A 24,077-nucleotide genomic window follows, 5' to 3' on the forward strand; every position below is an offset into this window, starting at 1 on the left:
GAGGAGAAAGAGCTGTCACTGAGATTCCCCAGACCTTCAGAGGTGGCATTAACAGGGGCCTAGCTTTTTGTTCGAGTGGATACATGGCGAGCTTACAGTGAAGAGGGCACTCGAGAGCTGGCCTTGTGCGGTGAGGCCGAGTACCCCATTGGGCTGAGTCATCCAGCTCCATGTTGACTGAATCTTTCTTCCTCTTGGGCTCTTCGCTATCTGCAAATGACATGGGTAGGGGCATGTCCCTGACTTCGGGGAGGTGACATTAGGTTCCCTTTCTTTCCCTCTCTTTCCAGGTACCAAGCTCTCCTGATGAAATGTGTTCTGCCCCACTGGGCTCCAGGGGCAGTGTCTGGTGCTGTTGATGCCCTTGTTCGAACTTTCCAGAATGGATAGTCCCCCAAAGCTGACTGGAGAGACCCTCATCGTCCACCACATCCCCCTGGTGCACTGCCAAGTCCCAGACAGGCAGTGCTGTGGAGGGGGAGGTGGAGGTAGCGGGAGCACAAGACCCAACCCCTTCTGCCCACCGGAGCTGGGCATCACCCAGCCTGATCAGGACCTCGGACAAGCTGACTCTCTGCTGTACAGCAGCCTGCAGTCTGCTCCAGGGGGCTCTACACGGTCTGCTGATAGTGCCAAGAGCAGGGGTCGGGATGGAAGAGGCCCCGGGGCCCCTAAACGACACAACCCCTTCTTGCTGCAGACAGGCGTGGCCGAGCCAGGACTTGGTGACCTATATGAGGATAGCATCAGTGACAGTGCCGCCCAGCAGTCCTTCCACCTGCACAGGGCTGGCCAGCCCACCTTCCATCTCTCCTCTTTCCAGCTGCCACCGCCTGGCCCCAGAATGGGCAGGCCATGGGGGGCAGCGCGTAGTCGAGCCGGAGTGGTGGAAGGGCAAGAACAGGAGCCAGTGACCATCTTGGATGCCCCGCACTGCAGCACTGGCCGCTGCTGCCGGCCAGAGCCGGAAGCTGAGACCATGGAGCTGGATGAGTGTGGGGGGCCTGGTGGGAGTGGCAGTGGGGGTGGAGCCAGTGACACCTCTGGCTTTTCCTTTGACCAGGAATGGAAGCTCAGTTCTGATGAATCCCCAAGGAACCCCAGATGCTCAGGCTCAGGCACCCAGCACTGCCGCTGCAGTAGCACCTCCAGTCAGTCCGAGGCGGCTGACCAGTCCATGGGCTATGTGAGCGACTCCTCCTGCAACAGCTCAGACGGCGTGCTGGTCACCTTCAGCACCCTCTACAACAAAATGCACGGCAACTCCCGTGCCAACCTCAACTCTGCCCCGCAATCCTGCAGCGACTCTTCCTTCTACAGCCACTCGGACCCTGGCGCCTTCTACCTGGACCTGCAGCCCTCCCCAGCTGAGTCGAAGATGTCTTGTGAGTCCCACCACCCTGACAGCGGAGGAAGGGAAGGTGGCTATGGTTGTCCTCATGCCTCATCTCCTGAGCTTGATGCCAACTGCAACTCCTACCGCCCGCACTGTGAGCCCTGCCCAGCTGTGGCTGACCTCACAGCCTGCTTCCAGAGCCAGGCCCGTCTTGTTGTGGCCACACAGAATTACTATAAACTTGTCACCTGTGACCTGTCCTCCCAGTCCTCCCCAAGCCCAGCTGGCTCTTCTGTCACCAGCTGCTCGGAAGAACACACCAAGATCAGTCCTGCCCCTGGCCCTGGCCCAGACCCTGGCCCTAGCCAGCCCTCTGAATATTACCTGTTCCAGAAGCCGGAAGTCCAGCCAGAGGAACAAGAAGCAGTGGGCTCTGAAGTGGAAGCGGAGGCTCCCATGGGCCGCACTGTGATCGAGGGGCAAGTGTACACCAACACTTCACCCCCCAACCTCAGCACTGGACGTCAGCGCTCTCGAAGCTACGACCGCAGCCTAGAGCGCAGCCCTCCTGTCCGCTTGGGCTCTCTGGAACGCATGTTGAGTTGCCCAGTGCGCCTCAGTGAGGGCCCTGCCGCCATTACTGGGCCTAGTTCCCCACCTCGGCGGGTCACCTCCTTTGCTGAACTTGCCAAGGGCCGGAAGAAAGCTGCAGGCTCTGGCTCCCCTCCACTGCGAGCAAGCACTGGGGACTCCTCTCAGGAGTTCTCACTCATCCAAGAAGCCCAGCAAGACAGGGTGGGACCCCTAGATGAGGGCACTCACTGTAGCCATAGCCTCCCACCCATGCCCTTGGAGCCGGGCATGGACCTGGTTGGCCCAGAGCCCTGGTCCACCCAGGTCTGTCAGGGCTCCCAGTCCAGTGAGATGCCACCCGCTGGCCTCAGAGCTGCTGGGCAGGGGCCCCTGGCCCAGCTGATGGATCCAGGGCCTGCTCTCCCAGGGAGCCCAGCCAACAGCCACACCCAGAGGGACGCAAGAGCTAAAGCTGACGGTAAGAAGCCTAGTGGCTGGAGAGTAGCAGGTTGTATGCATGGCCTTCTATCAGTAATAGGTCCTGCCAACCACCCCACCTCTACCACTAGTGGTTTCTCAGCCCAGACCCATCATCTTTCCAGTCCAGAGCATGTCCTCCAGTTATACTAGGGGGAGGCGGATAGGGAATAAAGCATACACCAAGGAGATGAAATCAGCAACTGAGAGATCGATGTATTGGGATAGCAGGTACTCAGAAGATTGTGATTCAAAGCCCGGGTGACTGGAAAGATGATGACACATGGGTAGGGACTGCAAACACAGAAGTAGACTTACTGGGAAAGGAATAAGGCCTGAGATCCATTTTGGACATCAAGGAATTTGCCGTGTTTAAGAGAAATGTCAAACAGACAAACCACATTGGGCATCAGTAACTTCATTCTTTGATCAGTGACTGTAGCCACTCTTCAAAGAACCTGAGACCTGACACTTAACCTTTGAGCCTCCTAGGCCAGCTCTTCCCTATTTATTTCATTTCGCTTAAGTGATTATTTTATAAAGGCTCTGTGTTGAGTGGGTGCTGGTGATAGATGAGAGGGACAATATCTGTCCTCGAGGAATTCTGATGAAGGATGGGAACAGAAAAGGAAGCACAATTAAACTGTAGAGGTGGCAGTTGTATGGCACTGGCCTATGAGAGGAGCACCCAAACAGACCAGAATGTCAGCAAAAGAGCGCTAACACAGTGTACATTTAAGCACAGTCCAGAAAAATGTTAGAGGAGTAGGCTTTGTGGACACTCATAAAAAGAACACTGTAGGCTCATACAAAAGTCGGTACAAACCACAAATGCATAGAGTATCTTGATGCTTTCCAGAAACTGCAAATAATTTAGTATAGCCATTGTAGAATGTGGATGGAACCATTAAAGGATTTTAATTAGGGAAATGGAATTTTTTGGTTTGTAATGGCATGTTTTGATTAGCATTTTAGAAAGATCACAGGTTGTTTGAATGGAAGGTAGATTCAAAAGGATGTCTCCCTGGAGGTCAGGAGACCACCATGAGAGACCAGTCATTGGAATAAAAATAGTAGTTGAAGCTATGAGTGGGTGAGAACATCCAGGGAGAATGTGTAGAGTTATAAAGGGAACAAGGGGACAGAACCCTGGGGATACAGTGATTGAAGGGTGAGCAGAGCAGTCCTCAAAGGAAACAGAAAAATCAGCCAAGAAAATAGAGGGGAACCAAGAGAGAGTGAAGTCATAGGAACCAAAGAAGGAGAAAGTTTCAAAAAGAGATTCAACAAATGAGTTCTGAAAACAAATCACTAGGATTAAGGCTGAAAATCCCCAAAGCAGCATTTGGGAGTGATGAGGGCAGAAGGTGGATCTCAGAGGGTTTGGAAGGAAAGGGGAGATAAAGCAGAGGAAAGATTGATTATGGGGAATTTGCTGTCTGTGGCCCTAGGGCTTCCCTGGTGGCTCAGGCAATAAAGAATCCACCTGCAATACAGGAGACCTGGGTTCCATCCCTGGGTTGGGGTGATACCCTGGAGAAGGAAATGACAACCCACTCCAGTATTCTTGCCTGGAGAATTCCATGGACAGAGGAGCCTGGCAGGCTACAGTCCATGGGGTCACAAAGAGTCCGCCACGACTGAGTGACTGACACTTTCACTTTCAGCCTTAGGTTGGTCCATTGGCTTCTCAAAGGAAAAGGGTTAAAAACCCATAAATGGTGTTATACCTGCTGTTTGAGAGATGGCAGTATATCAGATGACTTCAGGCTCCTAAACACACATGGAGGAAATGCCCCAGAAATGCAAGAAGGTCTCTAGGGCAGAGGGGGCTCAGAAACGGCAGGGATTGGCCAGAGTCTTCTGAACCCACGCTCTTCTCAGACTGCAGTGCCTGGTGGGTATATCTGGGCATAGACAGTGCTTGGCTGGTACTCTGAGGACAAGGTCAGTCCTGATCAGATATGGGAGAAGAGGCTTTAAAAGTGTTTTTGCTATCAGATAAGATTTTTCATAATAATATAAGACTTTTGTTCCATAAATCTCCAGTGGGCTTTTCTTTTTGTTCTGTACAACTTTTTTATTTTTAATCAAAAAATGATGAATTCATGAATGACAAAAGAAGTGAGATCTCTTTGAGATTCTGAGCAACAGAATCTAGATTTTAAGAGGATTTTATCTAGTCTGGAAAAAAACGTTTTGTTCTTTCAAGGACCAGTATGAACTTTGATATGTAAGTGTTCTTCTTGATTTGGGATATTTATTAATAATTGATTGCAAACTCAGAATGAGTCAGCAGTTAGGAAGGGCTTCTAAAAAGTTAAAATGGCTGGATTCATTTATAGACTCCAGAAGGGAGGAGTTGATAGTCCCCTCCACTCCTGTGAACCTTAGGGCCCACCTGGGATTCTGGGCGCTCCATTTTAAGAGGGAACTGAGGGACTGGGGCTCTGTTGCCTGCAACATGGACTTGAGTGAATGCGATCTCTATCTCCAGTGTTTCTAAGGGCTGTCTCAAAGAACAGGAGAAACCTTTTCCCCTGTATTCCCAGAGGGTAGAATTGATACCCGCTCCCCACTGTAGTCACCCCTCCCCCTTTCCCAGTCTTCCTCCTCTGCCTCAAACCTACCCTGAGAACTCAGCAGGGAGGAATTTTAAAAGAGTAGGAATAGATAGTCTAATTCAAACATACTCTATATAGCATGTACAGTAAAGCTGAGGTTGGGAGGGCCCAGTCTGATAGCCAGGGTCAGCTCAGGCTTGAAATTAGATATTTAAATAAGTGGAGAGGACAAAGACATTGCCAGCGGGAAAAGCAGTGTGCTTAAAGATGGGAAAGGGGTGGGAAGAGCCGTGTCAATGCGGAGGGTAGCGCATTTGCCACAGGGGTGGCCACCAACCTGCCTGAGATGAGACTTTGTTCTGTGGGCAGCAGAGCCACAGGAAATAGAACTGGTGTTCTAAGAAGTGAGCTGGTCCGTGTAAGAAGATTTGGATGTAGCGAGACCATACTGAACCAAGCGTGCCAGTGAGGATTCGTTCGTGGCTTTTATTCAGTACCTACCATATACCAAGATCCATTCTAGGCACTGGGGATACAGCAGAGAACAATTTAAAAATCCCTGCTTTTCCAGAATCCTAATAAGGAGTAATGGACAATAAACAAATAAGATAATTTCTGACAGTGAAAAATGGCTAAAAAGGAAATACAACAGGGTGATGAGAGCATGACTTGCCTGAGGCACTGGGACAATCACAGAAGGTCTTGAGGAGGAGGTGATGCTTGAGTTGATGCCTAGCTGATTTCAGGCAGAAGGAACAGCAGTATACAAGACCCCAAGATGTTAATGAACTTGACATGTTTAAGGACCGAAGAAGGTATGACTGGAGCATAGTGAGCAAGGGAGATTGACAAGGGCTGTTTGCTAAGCCCTGACTGGGACTGGCAGGAGAGTATAGTCTGGAAATGCCCACGGAGAGTGGTTCTGAAACACCTGCTTTATGGGGTTGTGGTCACCATCCCCTTAAGACTCGCCGAAGTAAATAAATGCAGAAAGATGAGGAGTAGGAAAATCCAGCCTCATACCATTTCATGTGTGGTGCGATGTGGCAGAGAGAACATTAGCCCCAAAGCCAAACTCTGACTTAGGCAGAATTCTAGCTCTGCCACTTCCTAGTTGTGTGATCTTGGGCAAATGACTTAATCTCTAAACTTCCAATGCCCAGGTCTTTTAACTATGGATACTAACTCCTGCTTCAGAGCTGTTGAACCCAGGGTGCGAGTGAGCCACACCCAGGGTTTCAGGTGATTGGGCGGTTATAGCGCCACCTTGTGTTTATTCGGGTGTTGACAGTGCGCTGTGTTTAATTAGAAGCACAACCCATAGGCAAAGACTTGGCCTCTGTGCAGTGTTGGAGTGTTGTGTTTCGTTCTGAGACACATGTTTTGTGGGACACTGACTAGAAGATTGGCTGAAAGAACAGGAGAGGACCAGCCTTGGTAAACACACCTCTGTGTGGAGGGAGCAGATGTGGACTCTGGGGTTCCAATGCTAGGATCAGTGAAGAGTATGACTGGGGTAGATTGGGTGACAGGAAGCTGATTCTGGCAGCAAGTAAAGAAATATTTTATTATGGTTAGATTTGATCAAGAATGAAATATGTGGGCTGTAGTTGATGAGGGGATGATGGGTGGAAGCTTGAAGTAAATTAACATCTTGACACTGAAAATATGTGACTGACTCCAGGCCTTTAGACCTTAGATACAAAGGAGAAGGAAACGGCAGCCCACTCCAGTATTCTTGCCTGGAGAATCCCAATGGACAGAGGAGCCTAGCAGGCTACAGTCCTTGGGGGTCACAAAGAGTTGGACATGACTAAGTGACGCTTTCACTTTCACAAAGAAAATGGTGGTTCTGCCATTGGCAGAAATGGAAATCATCAGGAGAATGAATGAGGTATTTTAAATAGCAAATTTTAATTGGAAACAGAAACCTAAAGCAGAATGATCTAGAGATCAAGAGAAAGGTTGAGGCTAAAGCCTTGGGTTCAGAAGTCACCTATATGACTGTCTGAACATGAGCAATGCAGGGGAAAAAAGTGTAAAGGGAAATATAAGAATTGAGCCTTAAGATGCACCCACATTTGAAGTCAAGAAAAAGAAGAAGGGCTGAACAGCCAAGAGACAAGTCAATATCGTGAAAACACCAGGAGAAGATGGGAGAAGCAGTGGCACAATCCACAATTACCCCTACCCTACTCAGCTCCTCCAGCCCAGGTCCTGCCCCTCTCACTCTCCCTGGTGAGCATCATCTCCTGACTGCTTCTTTGCTTCCTCTCATGTGATTGCAGTGTTTGATTCCTTCTCCATCCCTGTTGCCGCAGGGGGTGGTGCTGAGAGCCGACCGGTCCTTCGCTACAGCAAGGAGCAGAGGCCAACCACGCTGCCCATCCAGCCGTTCGTGTTCCAGCACCACTTCCCCAAGCAGCTGGCCAAGGCCCGGGCCCTGCACAGCCTTTCCCAGCTCTACAGCCTCTCAGGCTGCAGCCGTGCACCGCAGCCTGCCCCCGCAGCTGCCCCCACTGCTCAAGGCCCAGGCCCAGCTCCTTCAGGAGAGCCACAGGCGCCCACCCACAGGGGTGCCAGGAAAGCCAGGCCTGAGCCAGAGACCTCGCGGCCATCACCCCTGGGCAGCTACTCCCCCATCCGGAGTACTGGCCCCTTTGGGCCCAGCACCGACTCTTCAGCCTCCACTTCGTGCTCCCCTCTCCCAGAGCAGGCCACAGCCACAGAAAGCCCACCTCCATGGGGCCTTTCCTGTCCTCCTGCTGTCCGGCCTGCCGTCTCCCAGCAGCCGCAGAAGGAGGATCCGAAGATACTGACCTTGGCTGAGTACCGGCTCCATGGGACAGGAAGCTTGCCTCCTCTGGGCTCCTGGAGATCTAGCCTCGGCCGAGCAGAGAGCCTGGCCCGGGGAGGTGGCGAGGGCAGCATGGCTTCCAGGCCCAGTAATGGTATGAAGCTCACTGCCCACCCCTCTTTCCCACCCCAGGCAGTCTACCTCCCCTTTGAATGATAGCCTGTACTCCACATGGGGTCACAGGTTACATTGTGTGCAACTGTAGCTAATACCCCAACCCTCCGGTTTTATACAGGCCCACTGGGTGGGTATGAAATGCTGTCTCTTAACTATTTCCTGTCTCTTCTGCTAATCTCTCCTGATTTCAGCCAACCACCTATCCCCTCAAGCACTCAAGTGGCGAGAATACAGGAGGAAGAACCCTCTAGGGCCCCCTGGTTTGTCAGGGAGCCTAGACCGAAGGCCACAGGATGCTCGGCTGGCCCGAAGGAACCCCATCTTTGAGTTCCCCGGCTCCCTCGGTGCTGCTGGTCATCTGAACTGCCGGCTGAATGGTGTGTGGGCCAAGTCCCCAGCAAACCCAGGGCAGGCTTCCCTGTAGCTGGGAGGGAAGGGGTCAGTCCCAAAAGAACACATCTCAGAGGACATGAGACACAGACCTGAGCTGCCACTCAGGAAGATAATTGCTTGGGATTGATTTCTCTCTTCTTTCCAGGTCAAGTAGTGAAGCCGTTACCACTAACCTGCCCTGACTTCCAAGACCCTTTCTCCTTGACTGAGAAGCCCCCCGCTGAGTTTTGCCTGTCCCCAGATGGCAGCTCAGAGGCTGTATCCATTGACGTGCTTCAGAAAAAAGGTGAATATCATTCCTAGCTCAAGACCGGAAATCTGCTGTTACTACCTTTTTATGCCTGTGGCCCAACTCTCTAGCCCTTCAGAATATTTCCCTGTCTTAGAACTCCAAGTGCTGGGAGGGAATTAGCATAAGCTTTGCGGCAAGAGGCAGAAGTCTGTACTATGAATCATGAGTATCTGCAAGTGAGCAACAGTCATTTATCAGATGCTTTAGACTGTCTCCAGTCTCCTCCCTCAGGGAGCTATGTGTAGGGAGGGAGACACCTGTGTGCTATACCAGGGGAGCTCAAGGGCTACAGGACAAGGTGGCTTGGATAAGCATGATCTAATCAGATGAGGACTGACAAGGAACCAGTCTATTTAGCAGAGCCGTTTAAATGAGATGATAAGGAGAAGATTGAGCATAACTGTGGGCTGAAGAGAAGGAGCTTGTGAAAGGGAGAAAGATGAAGCTAAAGTCCCTTGCAGAGACAGAGCAGGGGACTCAGAGCATCGAGAGGGAAGAACCTTAGGCAAGAAGGGGAATGGCCACCTTCCTCCAAGATGGAAAGGAAGTAAGGGAGGGCAGGTGGGAAGGAGGATAGTTGTGATGTAGTCCCGTCTTTTGGATGGGAAGTTGAATTCATTACCAGTGGCCTCTGTTCTCTGAGTGAAGTAGAACCAAGGGCTTGAGAAGAGGGGTAAAGATTTGGCATGGCAACCTGAGGGCATAGCAGAGGGTGCTGCAAGGCACGCATCAAAGAAGTACCCTTCCCAGGCCCTGGATGAACAGCCTTGGACTTTCTCCAACAGCAGCCAATAGCCTGGTTTCTCAGAGTGGAGAGGATGGAGAGTTAGACTGATCCAGGTTTGAAGTAAGAGGGCAAGGAAGTGAGTACGTTGAGTGTCTTAATGGGGTCGTTGGGGTGGGTCTTGGCAGAGAGGTTAAAACAGGAAGGACTTGAGAAGTGGGTAAAACCAGGAAGAAGCCAAGGCCTGTGGTACCTATGCAGGGACAGAGAGAGAGAGAGAGAGAGAATATATGTGTGTGTGTAAGCCCTTCCCTCTCCCCACTGAGGGCCCACTCCCAGCCAACTTGCCTGGGGACTCATTAGGGACCTGGCGCATCAAATTCTCACTTGCAGGGCTGGTGAAAGCTGTCAACACTGCTGTGGACCTCATTGTGGCCCATTTTGGCACAAGCCGGGATCCCGGGGTCAAGGTAGGCGAGAGACTGAAGAGCTGAGCTCTGTCCTGCTGACCGTCACCTATCCTGTGCCACCCCCATCCCTTGCTCTCCTTCCCCCAGAATTCAGAGTTGGGTCCTCAGGGACGGGGACCACGAGAGAAGTACCATAAGGACTAAGGCAGTCAGAAAGGACCAAGGTTGCAGGTAATTAATTCCCTGTACTTCCCTGCTGCATCCACAGGCGAAGCTGGGGAACAGTTCTGTGAGCCCCAATGTGGGTCACCTGGTTCTGAAGTACCTGTGCCCTGCGGTGCAGGCGGTGTTGGAGGACGGACTCAAGTCTTTTGTGCTGGACGTCATCATTGGGCAACGTAAGAACACACCATGGAGTGTGGTGGAGGCCTCCACACAGCTAGGTCAGTGCTGTGGCAAGGGAAGAAGCCCAAGCTGAATTTTCAGGGTTCCAAAGATGGTGACCTCCAACTCTGGCTTCCTCCCAGGCCCATCCACCAAGGTCTTGCACGGCCTGTACAACAAAGTCAGCCAGTTCCCAGAGCTCACCAGTCACACCATGCGCTTCAACGCCTTCATCCTTGGCCTGCTCAAGTGAGTGTGTGGAAATCTGCAGCCCACCAGCCCCCTCCCCTGGGCCCCAGCACCTCTGAAGAACCAACTCCCTAGACTGAATCAGAAAGGGTGAATCTGCAGGATCTGTGGCCAGGCTCAGGCCCACTTTCTCCCCACCTTGCTACAGCCTCTCTTAGTGGGTCACAGGTTTCCCACCAGACCCGTGACTCTGACCACCAATACAGGCTTCTGCTTTTATAAATCTATAATCTGGCTAATTTGGAAATTAATCTGGTTCTGTCTCCATGGGTATTGTAACCCTGAACCTCTCAGTTCCAGCACTGCTTCCGAATCCTGCTTGACCCAGTCCACCTTGGCACGTATATCATAGTATCCTTCTTTCTCGAGTATGAGCCAGGGTCACCCCCTCTGGCCCTGAGCTGCCCTGTCCTCTCATTCAGTAGCTGCCCTGACTTCTTCCATCATGGGCAAGTCAACCCCATCCTAAGAAGTGATTGGCTTGTGAATCACCCCCACCTACATCCCCTCTGAGTTTCTAGAACCATGTAACATGAAACTACCCCTGCCATAGAAAGGAGATGTTCACCTGTACCTTTGCTGTATGTCTGACCCCCCCATATCTGTCTCCTTTGTACGTCACGATCTGGCTATAGCCACACAAGACTCAACTCTTCATCTCTCTCCCTGCAGCATCCGGTCCCTGGAGTTCTGGTTTAATCACCTCTATAACCACGAAGGTAACACTCAGAACCCTGCTCTGTCTTGCCAACTCAATACAGGCCAGTCCTGGGAGGACTAAGAGGGGGCGGCGGCACTGCTGTCTTTGCAGAGTCTAGAGGTGGGGAGGAGAACCACACAAGCTTTCATCTCGAGGCTTGGGCTTCTACCCAAGTCCTTTCCCAGCCTCTGTTATGTTAGAGCCTGGGAGCCAGGAGGATACTCAGGCAATCTGGAAGTCAGGGTGGCCAGGAGCCTCTCCTCTGAACTCAAGGTTGCTGCTTAAGCTGATGGAGCATGTTCACCGCACAACTTCCGGAGGCATTGTTGACACCACAGTGCAGCTCAGTGGCACAGCCTGCCCAGCAGCATGCGATGGTTCTGCCCAGCTTGCCTTTCCGAGGCCCACCCCAGGCCAGGCTCTGCTTCTCTATGTGGCTCAGTCCCTCTGTCTTTCTCCCCTAGATATCATCCAGACCCACTACCAGCCGTGGGGCTTCCTGAATGCAGCGCATACAGTGTGCCCTGGCCTCTTTGAGGAGCTGCTGCTGCTGCTGCAACCCTTGGCCCTCCTGCCCTTCAGCCTAGACCTGCTGTTTCAGCACCGGCTGCTGCAGAGCGGCCAGCAGCAGCGGCAGCACAAGGAATTGCTGCGAGTGTCCCAAGACCTGCTGCTGTCCGCCCACTCGACCCTGCAGTTGGCCCGCTCCCGCAGCCAGGACGGCCCTGGAGATGTGGACAGGGCAGCCCCCGGGGAGCGGGTGAAGGGTGTGGGTGCCCCAGAAGGTGGAGAAGAGGAGGAGGAAGAGGAGGAGACAGAGGCGGCCGGGAGCTCAGGGCGCGGCAGGTGGGCCCGAAGTGGGCAGGCTGGCTGGTGGTACCAGCTCATGCAGAGCTCCCAGGTCTACATCGATGGCTCCAGCGAGGGCTCTAGGTTCCCCCGAGGTAGCAGCATTGGTAACAGCAGTGAGAAAAAGAAAGGGGCAGGAGGCGTGGGGCCACCCCCCCGAGAGGGAGTCGTGGAGGGAGCGGAGGCCTGCCCTGCCCCTGAGGAGGCCCTCGGCCGGGAGAGGGGCTGGCCCTTCTGGATGGGGAGCCCCCCTGATTCTGTACTGGCGGAGCTGAGGCGGAGCCGGGAGAGGGAGGGGTCCGCTGCCCCCACAGCAGAAAATGAGGAAGGAGCATCTGAACCTTCACCAGGGGGCATCAAGTGGGGACACCTCTTTGGGTCCCGGAAGGTTCAGCGGGAGGCCCGACCCACAAATAGGTAAGAGTTGGCCCCTGGTGGAAACTAGAGGGTGGGAGAGCCTGCTCTAAGACGGGCACAGATGGAGCCAGAGCCCTGGCCACTGTCCCCTAGGCTGCCCTCGGACTGGCTCAGCCTGGACAAGTCTGTGTTCCAGCTCGTGGCACAAACAGTGGGTGCCCGCCGGGAGCCAGAGCCCAAGGACAGTCTGCAGGAGCCACCCTCTCCAGGCCTGCCTTCCAAGCCTCCATGGTGAGCAGGGGAGACTGGAGGATTGGGGGGCAGAGGCTGGCTCGGGATGGGCTTTCTCTGACCTCCATTTGTTGTCTCCCCAGTGAGGTGAAGGCGCTGTGCCACCATCTGGCCACAGGTCCTGGACAGCTGAGCTTCCGCAAGGGAGACACCCTGCGGGTGCTGGGGCCAGCCGGGGCGGACTGGCTGCGCTGCAGCCGCGGCCCTGACACCGGCCTGGTGCCCCTGGCCTACGTGACTCTGACCCCAACTCCAAGTCCAAGCCCTGGAAGCAGCCAGAACTGAGGCCCTGTGCATGCTGGCGGCCTCAGGGACCCTCACAGCCCCCAGGCTCATCGCCTAAGAGCGCTTCCCAAGCCGTCTGGCCTGGTTACAGAGAGTAGACAGAGAGCTGGGGGCCGCATATCCCTGTGCTCAGTATTAATTACTCCCCATTACCTGTCCCAGTGACCTTGTCCGGACCTCCCCCCAGGAGAGGAGGGAAGGGATGCAGCACTGGGCTGCCAGAGTCTCCCCAGCCAATCTGGCCAGTCCTCCCATGGGTGCAGACAGGTACTTCCCTGTGGAGGGAGGTGACCAGAAGGCCCACTTGCAGGGTTCCCTCGGCCAGGTGGTGAGGAGGTTGGGTGACAGTATTGGGGCCAGTTCCCTAAGCCCCCAGCTGTAAATAGGCTGTGGCCAGTGCCTGGTGGTCAAGGAGGGAGGAGGAGCCCAGGCTTCTGTTTATGTATTTATTTATTTATTTATTACACCTATTAATAAAAAAGGTGCTCGGCCTCCAAACTGTTCTCTCTTTGTGCTTCCTCCCACCGGCCAACCCGCCTTTCTTCTTTCCAAAAGGATGGCTGGGATAGGACGACAAGGGAAGAGAGAACTTAAATGCCAGGTACCTATACCAGGAGCTGCTTCTGGAGGGTGCTGAGACCCAGAGCATCCTGGGTGAGATGCCCATACGTGCGGCCGAACTGGAACTTATACCCTGTGTAGCCAAAAGAGTCTGTCATCTGTAGCCAGAGGCACAGAAAAGTTATTTCTCAGCCAGTTACCCAGAACCTCCAAGTTATCCTCCAAACTCTGGTCCCCACTCCCCACTAGGAGCTATGTCAGTTCCTTTTCTGCCCAGTGATAAAGCTGAACCTCACGATCCAAGGACCCCTCCCTGTATCTACTAGTTCCCATCCCCCAAACCACCTCCACCTATCACTCACTCACACTCACACACATACACACACAAATATCCCAGTCCCCAAAGCCTCCTTCCTGGGCCATCCTCACCTGGCACATAGCCCCCGTATTTAGGTAAAAGGCCCAGGTGCTGAGGGTAGGTCCGGGACAGTGCAGGGAGATGCTTAGGATCCTTCTGGGACCTGCCCGGTGACTTCATCTCTCCAAATTCCTGCAGCGCCTGGTTGCTGAGCACAGGAAAGCTGGAGCCGAAGAGGAAGCGAGCACGGGGCACATAACCAGTGAAGCCTGGGGGGTGGGAACACTCAGTCGGTACCTTCTGGGCACACCCCCAGGCCTTTGGTCGTTACCCACATCCTCTCACCTGACATGAAGAACTTGCGAGGGTCTCTGTCATCCATGGAATAGGGGGAAGCCTTGTGAGGATAAATTGATAGAGGAGAAACGGCAAACAAATTCAGCCCCTGGGTTATAACACAAGCTCCCAGGGCAATGGAGCTGGTGGTCTGGCCCTGTACCCACAGCCAGACTACACATGGCCACCACAGGCCTGGCCACACAGGGGTAAGGGCTCCCCACTCCCACCACTGGACTCTGCCTCAGCCTTCTCATCTCACTTGTTCCGCCTCCTGCCCCAGCTCCGGCTCCTTTTCCGCCTCCGGCTTTGGCTCTTGGTCTTTCTCCACATCTTTTTCTCCCTTGGCCTCTTTGGGCAGCTCCTGACTCCCCTGTCCTCCGCTCCTCTGAGTAAAACCATTCAGAGCCTCAGCCCAGACCTGGCTGCAGTTCTTGGCAAAGATGAACTGTGCCTGTGGCACAAAACCTAGGTGGGCAGGGGGCAAAGAAGATGCATTAGAGTGTGGGGCCCGTGTTCTGGGATGGGGGCCCCTGTTCATACCTGTGTCCGAACCTGTGTACCCGGGGACCATGCTGGAGCTGAGCCTTTCGTGTCCAGGCCTGACAGGCAGGCTTCTCCTGCGAGGCTCGGGGGATCTTGGAGGCTGAATGGGAGGCAGAAGTGTGCGGTGGGCAGGGGGCCAGGCGAGGCCAGGAGAGCCGCGAAGTAGCTGCCCAGTCATCTGTCCGTAGGTCTGGCCCATGCTGAACCGAAGTAGTGGGCAGTGTCCAGTGTACCTGCAGCACAAGTCTCACCCGCTCACCTCGAGTCCCCCGCCTCACCATCCCCAGACAGAGGAGCAGAGACCGCAGAGGCCCTGCTCATTCTGGACTCAACTGTGTGTATATTTGGAGCAGGCATTTCTTAGTTCTCTGTCTGGGTTTTCAACCTTCCCCTCGGCTGTTACCCTGTTGCCATGGAGAGTACAACACAAAGCTTCACAGCAGGCCCGGTTCCTACTATTCCTTTGCTTTTCCTTTTCCATCCAACATCATAGACATCATAGATAACCCATCCATAAGCCGCCCATACCACAATGTCCACTTGGCCCCCAAGGTCGAGGTGGCACAACTCTATATCCTTATTACCCCTACTCCCAGAAGCAACGGGTATGCTCTTACCCCGGGATATAATGAGGGTTCTGGGGGTTCAGTCCTGGTATGAAGGTGCTGGCCATAGCCAAGGGGACCCAGGCAGTTCCTTTTGTTTCTCTTTGAGCTCAGCCTCTGGGCTCTGTGTACTGACTGTGTCCAGGGCTGGGAGGCTGAGTCAGCGGCAGGAGGCGGGGCTCAGACAGGAGAGAGGGGAGGGGGCCCTGGTGTGATGACGGCCAGGGCCAAGGCCAGCAGACCAGGAAAGCAGAGGCTTGCTGGTCTGTCTGCTCCTGAACAAAGGCAGTCCTGCCACCTGGGGGCAGGGAGAAGGCTGAGTACAGACAGCCTCCGCGCTGCAGGACCAAGGAAGCCCTCGAGTGGGAGGCAGGGGAGCAAAACCTGATAGATCCATTGAGCCATTCCTAAGCCCCTCTCTGAGCACCTGTCTGAGGAGATGTGGGTTCTCCTCTCTCTCAGTCTTGGTTGAAGGTGATTTCCTAGGAAAGCCCAGAGGGGAGGTGGTAGGGGAAAAAGGAACCAAGAGACCTCTAAGCAGTGACATTGTTTATTTTTAATAATAGAACTTGACAAGAATTACTGCTATAATCCATATCATCATCCACTCAACAAATATGCCCTGCTCTGCCGGGCACACACTACAACAGCAGAAGGTACAGAGGAGCAGGAGTCAGAATAGCTAAGCTCTATGAGACTATGGGCAAGTCATTTAGTATCTGAAGCCTCCCATCCTCATTTATAAAATGCAGGTACTACTACTCACCCTGCCACTGTTGCAAGCCTCAGATTAATGTATACAAACATGCTTTGTAACAATAAAAACCATGAAGCCAGAGTGGTGGGGTAGGGGAAAGGGCATGGGTGTGAGGTCAGGCAGCCATGAGCTCCTAATAGTTAGCGGCCTTTAGCTGTAAGCAGGTGGCTCCCTCTGAACCTAAAATCCCTAAACTCTTAACAAGAAAGTTAAAATAGCCTAGCCTACCAAGATGCTGTTAAGAATACAGTCAGTCACCGCAGCACTGTTGATAATAGCCAGGACACGGAAGCAACCTAGATGTCCATCAGCAGATGAATGGATAAGAAAGCTGTGGTACATATACACGATGGAATATTACTCAGCCATTAAAAAGAATGCATTTGAATCAGTTCTAATGAGGTGGATGAAACTGGAGTCTATTATACAGAGTGAAGTCAGAAAGAAAAATACCAATACAGTATACTAATGCATATATATGGAATTTAGAAAGAAGACGGAGGAGCCTGGTAGGCTGCAGTCCATGGGGTCGCTAAGAGTCAGACACAACTGAGCGACTTCACTTTCACTTTACACTTTCATGCATTGGAGAAGGAGATGGCAACCCACTCCAGTGTTCTTGCCTGGAGAATCCCAGGGACGGGGGAGCCTGGTGGGCTGCTGTCTCTGGGGTCGCACGGAGTCGGACATGACTGAAGCAACTTAGTAGCAGCAACGATGACCCTATATGAAAGACAGCAAAAGACAGAGGTAAAGAACAGTCTTTTGGACTCTGTGGGAGAAAGTGAGGGTGGGATGATTTGAGAGAATAGCATTGAAACATGTATATTATCATATGTGAAACAGATCGCCAGTCCAGGTTCGATGCATGAGACAGGGTTCTCAGGGTTGGTGCACTGGGATGACCCTGAGGGATGGGATGGGGAGGGAGGTGGGAGCGGGGGCTCAGGTTGGGGAACACATGTACACCCATGGCTGATTCATGTGAATGTATGGCAAAAACCACTACAATATTGTAAAGTAATTAGCCTCCAATTAAAATAAATTAATTTAAAAAAAAAGAATACAGTCAGATAATGTGTGTGAAAAGACTTACCCCAGCACCTGGCACACAGCTACTAAAACTTAATTTCATTTCCAATTGTTTAGTATTATCTCTAAACTTCTAATACAAAGGGGAGATCAGTGAATGTGAGAGTTCAGGGGAAGGAGATATGAAGGTAATGTTAAAACTAGGAGGCAAATTAGAATTTGTTATGAAACCATTCAGATTCTAAGAGAAGTACAGATCAAGAAAAAGAGATCTGGGGGATGCTACCTTTCCAGGAGGCAGAGCCTCTGCCCTCCTCCCCTCCCCCTCCACTGCCAGTGCCAGGGCTAACCAAGCATGTGTCACTGACTTCTTTGGCTTGCACAAGAGCACTGGGCACCAAAGAATAAATTTCATGTTCCTCACTGTTCTGCCAAGGACAACCTTGGTATGTGTCATGAGAGCTAGAATTGTAGGGGGCGTGGCTCACAGGAACTATGCTAGAGTGAGGGAGGGAGCTGAAGGCAGAGCCTAGAATAGCAGAAATATGTCAAGGCTAACAACCTGGATTCTGTAACAGACACTGTTGGTTGCACACTTCATACCTATTCCCTACCCCCATCTCCCTTCTTCCTAATAGGACTTCAATTTTGTTCTGCCAAGCAGTCAGGAGCTTCAGGGAAGCTCGGAACCAGCCATAGGAATGAGTCTTGATTAGTCTAAGCCCATCATAGTGGTCCCGTTCCCCTTGCCAATGACTGGTTAGGTGTGGGCTTGTGGCAATCTGGATAATATGAGGGCAAGTCTGGTGGGATGAAGGAGCGTCCTAGGGAAAGTTTCTTTGCTCTTAAAAAAGATGCACAACAAATTAGGGAAAGAGAGTTGGACAAAAAGGAATATCTTTTCCTGCCTCGAGAAATTCTGTGAATGTGATGTTGGAACTTTGGCAGGAATCATAAATCTTGTGGAAAGGTAAGCTAACCTCCAGACAAAGCCTTAATCCACCCAGGGTGGATGGTAGAATAGAAAGGCCTAGATCCTTGATGGTAATGTAGAATCTCAGAATTAACCAACCTTCTTATGAAGTGATTTCATTATTGTTAAGGCCACTTCTAAGTTCTCTTTTACTTAGAGTCAAAGGCATCATAATATAAAACAAAACAAAAACACTAGTTCAAATTCTAATCACTAGAGATACAGACCCTGGCTAAATTCATCTCATCAGACCCCAGTATTCTCATCTATAAAATGGTAAGCTAATGTTACTACCTCATTGAGTAGGATAAGGTAGCTAAATAATGCATAATGAAGAATCAGCAAAAGAGCCCCAGAAGGAGCCAATAAAATAGGAGAATCAAAAAACTAAAGGAAGGGGAATTCCCTGATGGTCCAGTGATTAGGATTCTGAGCTCTCACTGCTAAGGGCTTGGGTTAGATCCCTGGTTGGGGGGCTAAGATCATACAAGCGCCCCCCCTACCCCCACAAAAAAAAAAAAAAAAAGAAAATAAAGAAACTAAATGAAGAAAGTAATTCAAGATGTGATAATGGTATTATGGTTACACAGAAAATTACCTTGGAAGATAATACTAATGAAATGTCATAATGCCTGCAATGTATTTTCAAATGGTACAATAAAAAATTATACTAAATAGTACAATATAATCATACTATATCAAATACCACACCATACAATATTATATCAGAGAGAAACAGAACAAACATAACAAAATAACAATTGTTGAATTGAACTGAGGGTATATAGTTGTTCAGACTTCCTTGGTGGCTCAGCGGTAAAGAATCCACTTGCAATGCAGAAGTTGCAGGAGATGCAGGTTTAATCCCTGGGTAGGGAAGATCCCCTGGAGGAGGGCATGGCAACCCACTCCAGTATTCTTGACTGAAGAATCCCCATGGACAGAGGAACCTGGCAGGCTACAGTCCATGGGGTTGAAAAGAGTCAGACACGAACGACTGAAGCAACTTAGCATGCACATACAGATGTTCATTCTGTATTCCTTCAACTTTTCTGCATGTTTGGAATTTTTTCAAAATAAAGAGAGAGTGGAGGGGACTGTTTTAAAAGGAATAGGATATGCATATATCCATTTAACTGCTCTTCCTAAGGTCACACAAAAATTACCCATATTGAGGTTTCTAAATACCATTTCCAATGAAAAGGAATCATTAATCATTGGAAAAAATAACTGATAGCAGCTCCAGTCTAGCAATTCACAAAATGAGCCTAGAACATTTTATTATATCAAAGAGCAAGAAACCTTAAGAGTCATGTGAAAAGGACTCAGAAGCCAACTTGAATGTGTCCAGTGGCCAAAATAGGACAGTTTAAAAATCAAAAACTTTTTTTAATTGCCAGTGATTAAGACACATCATATATGTATTAAATTATGAGTTTATGATGATACTAAAAAAAAACACCTCATTGGTCACTGTTGGAGGATGCTAGAGAACCGACTCACTACTTTAAAAGCTGGTAAAATAAAAGGGAAACAAGCTTTTTTTTTTTTTTTTTGCCTTTCCCATATGAATATGTCTCTGAGTAACAAGTAGTTTAATGAGGAAAAGTTCTCAATCAGGAACAACTTTGCCCCCAGGGGGACAATGTCTAAATGACATTTTAGTCATCACAACTGGAGGAACTGCTACTGACATTCAGTGGGTCGAGGCCAGGGATGCTGCTACATCCCTACAATGCACCAGGACAGCCTCCTACTATAAAGAATCTCTCCAGTCCAAAATGTCGATAACAGCAATTTTCCTCCAATTACAAAATAAACTAATTTTTAAAAATATCAATAGTGCCACGTTTGAGAAACCCTGGTCCAGATAATAAGCGTGATTGGTTATTAACATCACAAAGACTGCCACTGTATATGTGTGTCTGCTTAGTCACTCAGTCAAGTCCGTCTCTTGGTGACCCCATGGACTGTAGCCCACCAGGCTCCTCTGTCCTTGGGATTCTCCAGGCAAGAATACTAGAGTGGGTTGCCATGCCCTCCTCCAAGGGATCTTCCCAATCCAGAGATCAAACCCAGGTCTCCCACATTGCAGGCAATTCTTTACCATCTGAGCCACCAGGGAAGTCCAACACTGTATATACCTCATGATAAAAGTGTTAAAACCACCTACAAATTAGTTTTGCCAAAATAATAAAATATAAATCTAATTGTCTCTACAACTTTACTGCAAATACAGGGGACTGAAGAACATGCTAAAAGCTTAGCAAAATTCAGATTCTGAGAAACTCTATAAGGACAAATGACCTGGTTTCTTTAAGAAAAAAACAAAACAAAACAAAATGGAGGAGGGGAGATAATGGATGGAGTTAAAGGTTTAAAAGATATCAGCCTCAAAGTATGGACCTTATGTAGATTTTGATCAAATTAACAATTTGGGGAACTTCCCTGCTGGTCCAGGGGCTAAGACTCTGCAGTCCCAATGCAGGGGGCCCAAGTTTGATCCCTAATCAAGGAACCAGATTCCACATGCTCAACTAAAGATACGGCACACCTCAATAAAGATCGAAGATCCTGAGTGCCACAACTAAGACCTGGCACAGCCACATAAATAAATATTTTTTAAAAAATTAATTTTTAAAACTGAATATAATTCAATGGGGGAAATATGAAAAGCTAGATGCTTGATGGTATTAAGTAATTTTTTTAAAAAAAGTATGACATGGTACTGTGATTTTGTTTTAAAGAAGAATCCGTATCTTTTAGAGGTAACACACTGAAATATTTATTGATGAAATGACATAATGTCAGAAATATGCACCAAATAACTAGGTGGGGGAGAAAAGCAGTAGTATAGATAAAACAAGATTGTCCATGAACTGATTACTGGAGAATCACTGGCATAGAAGGTACAAAAAAGCAGATATTTTCACTTCTACCCAGTCATTTATGGCAACAGTATAACTGAGACATGGGTAAGTGATTTTGAACAATGGTTCGCCAACAAAATGGTCTTACCCAAGGTAAATAAGGGTTCATTGTTCTATTCTCTTTTTTTCACATTTGAATTTTCCACCTTAAAAAGTTTGAAAAATGACAACAAAAGGATCTTCTAGCAACCCAACTCAAGGAACATTTCAAGCTCATCTTAGCATACCTCTCTGCACTACTTTTCATTATTTCACTTTTCCTAAACTCTCCATTCCTTGGATTCCACTTGCCACTATTCGTTAAATCATTGGCAGTGAAAAGTATCCATTTAGACAAATACACAGATATAGTGCTAGTTCAGTCACAGACTGGAGTTTCATATTATAATGTAAATATATGTCAGCACTATTCTAAACAGCCTTATTATGATTTTAATTAAATAAAAAAGGCAAAATGTGTATGTGTATACCCTATGTGTACTTCTTAAAATAGGTAAAGGTCCTGACCCTTTTACACAGAAGTTTGAAATTGAAGGTGGCTCAGATGGTAAAGAATTCGCCTGCAGTATGGGAGATTTGGGTTTGATCCCTAGGTTGGGAAGATCCCCTGGAGAAGGGAACAGCTACCCACTCCAGTATTCTGGCCTGAAGAATTCTATGGACAGAGGATCCTGGCAGGCTAAAGTCCATGTGGTCGAAAAGAGTCGGACACCAGCAACTTTCAGTTTCACTTGAATTTGAAATTACATTATAAACACTTATACTTTATTCTAAAAAAAGAATTTTATGCACTCTCAAAAAAAATCTCTTCCTATATTTCAGCATGTTTTTTCTGTTTCCTTCACAGACTTCTCTTCGTCCACCTACACTTTATTACTACTGGTGTTCCCTAGAAGTCCATTATCAGCCTACTTCTCCCTCCCTACTGGGATAATGGCATCCACATTCATAGTTTTCTTTTCCATCACATGACCCCTTTGTTTATGACAATTACCTACCGCCCCCAACCTGTCCTCCTCCTGTATTCTTGATCTCAGTTGATACTCAGTCATTTAAGCAAGAAATTTTAAAATTATCCTGAATGATGCTCTTTCCCTCCCCAGGACTGACTGGCTTTGGATACTAGTCTGTCAGCAAGTTTTCCCATTCTAGTTGAATGTTTCTTCCTCCCCTTTTCTATTATCCCTATCCTAGTTCAGTCCCTCATCCTCTCCTTAATGAAGCATCATCAGTGCCTCCTTGTTAATCAGTCTTCCTGCCTCCATACAACCACTACAATAATCTGTCTAAACGGGCAACCTGGCTCCTCTGCTTGGAATTACTATTACCAACTACGGATATTCTCAGACTTCGGTAAAGGGTCAGACATGAGTAGATTAAAATATTATATTGCTTAAACAAAAGGAAGCATAAATTCCTAGTGTTTATTGGGCTTCCCTGCTGGTTCAGACGGTAAAAAGTTGCTTGTAATGCTGAGACCGGGGTTCCATCCCTGGGCTGGGAAAATCCCCTGAAGGAGGGAATGGCAACCCGCTCCAGTATTCTTGCCTGGAGAATTCCACGGACAGAGGAGCCTGTCGGGAGGGCTATAGTCATGGGATTACAAAGAGTGGGACACGACTGAGTGACACACTTTCACTTTTCACAGATTTCAACTACAGAAAGCAAACTTACAAATGAAATATTGTAGATGTTAACATCTAATGTGACAAATGAGCTTGTTTTGCTGAGACAAAATTGCCTCTGGAGGAATGAATATGATGCATATGGCCTGTCTATACTGGCAGTGGAAGGGCTGTGAATCACTCTGGCTCTTTCTCCTACCCTGTGCGAAAACTTCCCTTGTACTAAGACAGCATCTGACCTTCTCCCGATCCTCCTGCACCGTTTGTAATTTAAGACTGCTTTATTCTTTTCTCATTGGCTCTTAACAATTAAGTAGTACGAGGCTCTCACTCCATAAATATGGGATAAGACTCTGTTAGAAGGTAGTCACCCACACGGATGCGGACTGTGCAATTAATTTTCTTTTTAGCTTACCACAGAAATAAAAATAGTACTTTAGAGTTTCTGAAAAGAATTCAGACTTGCTCCCTCAAGCTCTGTCGCAGACTGTTTCGTCCCAGGCCCGCGGCCTCCGCTCCTGCCGGACTCCACTCCGCCGCTAGGTGGCAAGCGGCTCACCGATGCCCACCACCGCTCTTCCCAGACCTGTCACCGGGATCGTGTGACGTCACCCATTCCAGGCGATGATTGGCTATACCGCCGACGACAGGAGGGAGGAGCCAGCGGAGAAGAGAAAGCGTTGGGTACGGCGAGCGCACCGGGTCCTGGAACGGTGCGTGCGCACTCGGGACCTCGCGCCGCTCTAGAGGCCGGTGGCAGAACTTCCTCCCGCCTGAGCCGGCGGACCGGATTCCTACGTAATGGGGGCGGTACCTGTCTAGAGGGGGTCACACTGATAAGGGCCACACTGAGGGGAGGAGTCACGTTGAGAGGCGGGGTCACAATGGCTGGTGGAGTCACTCTGAGAGGTGGGGTCTCTCTGGGCAGAAGGAACACACAAAGGAGGGCTGTCACACTAAGGGGTTCTGGTACACACTGATGTTGGTTGGCAGTGTCATACTGAGAGGTGTCACTGAGAGAGAAGTCTCCGAAGAGTTCCTTGAGGGGCGGGGTTTTGCTAAGGGGTGGGATCTTGAGCTTAGAGGGGCGTCCCTACAGGTGGAGTCTTCTCTTCTGAGAGAGAGGGGCATTCGGACGAAACAGTAAAAGGAAGGTGCAGGCTGGGTGGTCACTTGACCAGGCTCTGGAATCTGAACTTTATTCGAGGGGGGCGGGATGGATGAGGAGGAGTCGGGGCCACACTTGGAATGGGCTGGCCGAGGGCTCGCTGCAGTCTCGGGGCATCACCACCCCCCGAGAAGGTAGAAAGTGTCAGGGAGTCCGGAGATTTAAGGTGTAAAGGTCGAGACCTGAGAAATGGGCAGGCTGGGCCAGGGCGGAGGCTGGGAAGGTAGGTAGGTTGCTGGGCTGCCTCCGATTGTGGCTAGGCCAGAAGGATCCATTTTTCAGCCCTGCGTGTCCTTTGAGCCCAGGAATCTTGCGGCTCCCTGAGCCG

At 50.0% G+C, this 24,077-nt stretch overlaps 2 protein-coding genes across 14 annotated transcripts in view; one reads left to right on the forward strand and one right to left on the reverse strand.

Moving 5' to 3' along the window:
- RUSC2 (RUN and SH3 domain containing 2) overlaps positions 1 to 13,356 on the forward strand; it is a 61,892-nt gene extending 48,536 nt beyond the window's left edge. For 4 of the 10 annotated variants that reach the window (XM_061426859.1, XM_061426858.1, XM_061426860.1 and 1 more), the window contains 11 exons: positions 291 to 2,387; positions 7,239 to 7,901; positions 8,116 to 8,301; positions 8,463 to 8,603; positions 9,727 to 9,803; positions 10,012 to 10,186; positions 10,271 to 10,376; positions 11,049 to 11,095; positions 11,541 to 12,342; positions 12,436 to 12,573; positions 12,657 to 13,356. In XM_061426859.1, the coding sequence (XP_061282843.1) occupies positions 359 to 2,387; positions 7,239 to 7,901; positions 8,116 to 8,301; positions 8,463 to 8,603; positions 9,727 to 9,803; positions 10,012 to 10,186; positions 10,271 to 10,376; positions 11,049 to 11,095; positions 11,541 to 12,342; positions 12,436 to 12,573; positions 12,657 to 12,858 (4,566 nt within the window). In that variant the 5' untranslated portion in view covers positions 291 to 358 and the 3' untranslated portion in view covers positions 12,859 to 13,356. The remainder of the gene's footprint in view (positions 1 to 290; positions 2,388 to 7,238; positions 7,902 to 8,115; positions 8,302 to 8,462; positions 8,604 to 9,726; positions 9,804 to 10,011; positions 10,187 to 10,270; positions 10,377 to 11,048; positions 11,096 to 11,540; positions 12,343 to 12,435; positions 12,574 to 12,656) is intronic. The other 6 variants (XM_061426864.1, XM_061426863.1, XM_061426861.1 and 3 more) reach the window with 3 other exon arrangements.
- CIMIP2B (ciliary microtubule inner protein 2B) lies at positions 13,291 to 23,605 on the reverse strand. 4 transcript variants are annotated; one of them, XM_061426904.1, is made up of 7 exons: positions 22,997 to 23,605; positions 15,277 to 16,744; positions 14,657 to 14,892; positions 14,376 to 14,581; positions 14,123 to 14,174; positions 13,849 to 14,046; positions 13,291 to 13,552 (listed from the first exon to the last, which is right to left on the reverse strand). In XM_061426904.1, exons 2-7 carry the CDS (start codon positions 15,330 to 15,332, stop codon positions 13,464 to 13,466), a joined length of 837 nt encoding a protein of 278 aa, XP_061282888.1. In that variant the 5' UTR covers positions 15,333 to 16,744; positions 22,997 to 23,605; the 3' UTR covers positions 13,291 to 13,463. The 4 variants fall into 4 exon arrangements, with proteins under 4 accessions (XP_061282888.1, XP_061282889.1, XP_061282887.1 ...); XM_061426905.1 differs by having other exon boundaries at positions 14,669 to 14,892; positions 22,997 to 23,601; XM_061426903.1 differs by having other exon boundaries at positions 14,376 to 14,892; positions 23,017 to 23,605.
- Between the last annotated feature and the right edge of the window lie 472 nt (positions 23,606 to 24,077).

The sequence above is a fragment of the Bos javanicus genome, chromosome 8 (assembly GCF_032452875.1).
Source record: "Bos javanicus breed banteng chromosome 8, ARS-OSU_banteng_1.0, whole genome shotgun sequence".
In the NCBI taxonomy this organism is placed as follows: Eukaryota; Metazoa; Chordata; class Mammalia; order Artiodactyla; family Bovidae; genus Bos; species Bos javanicus.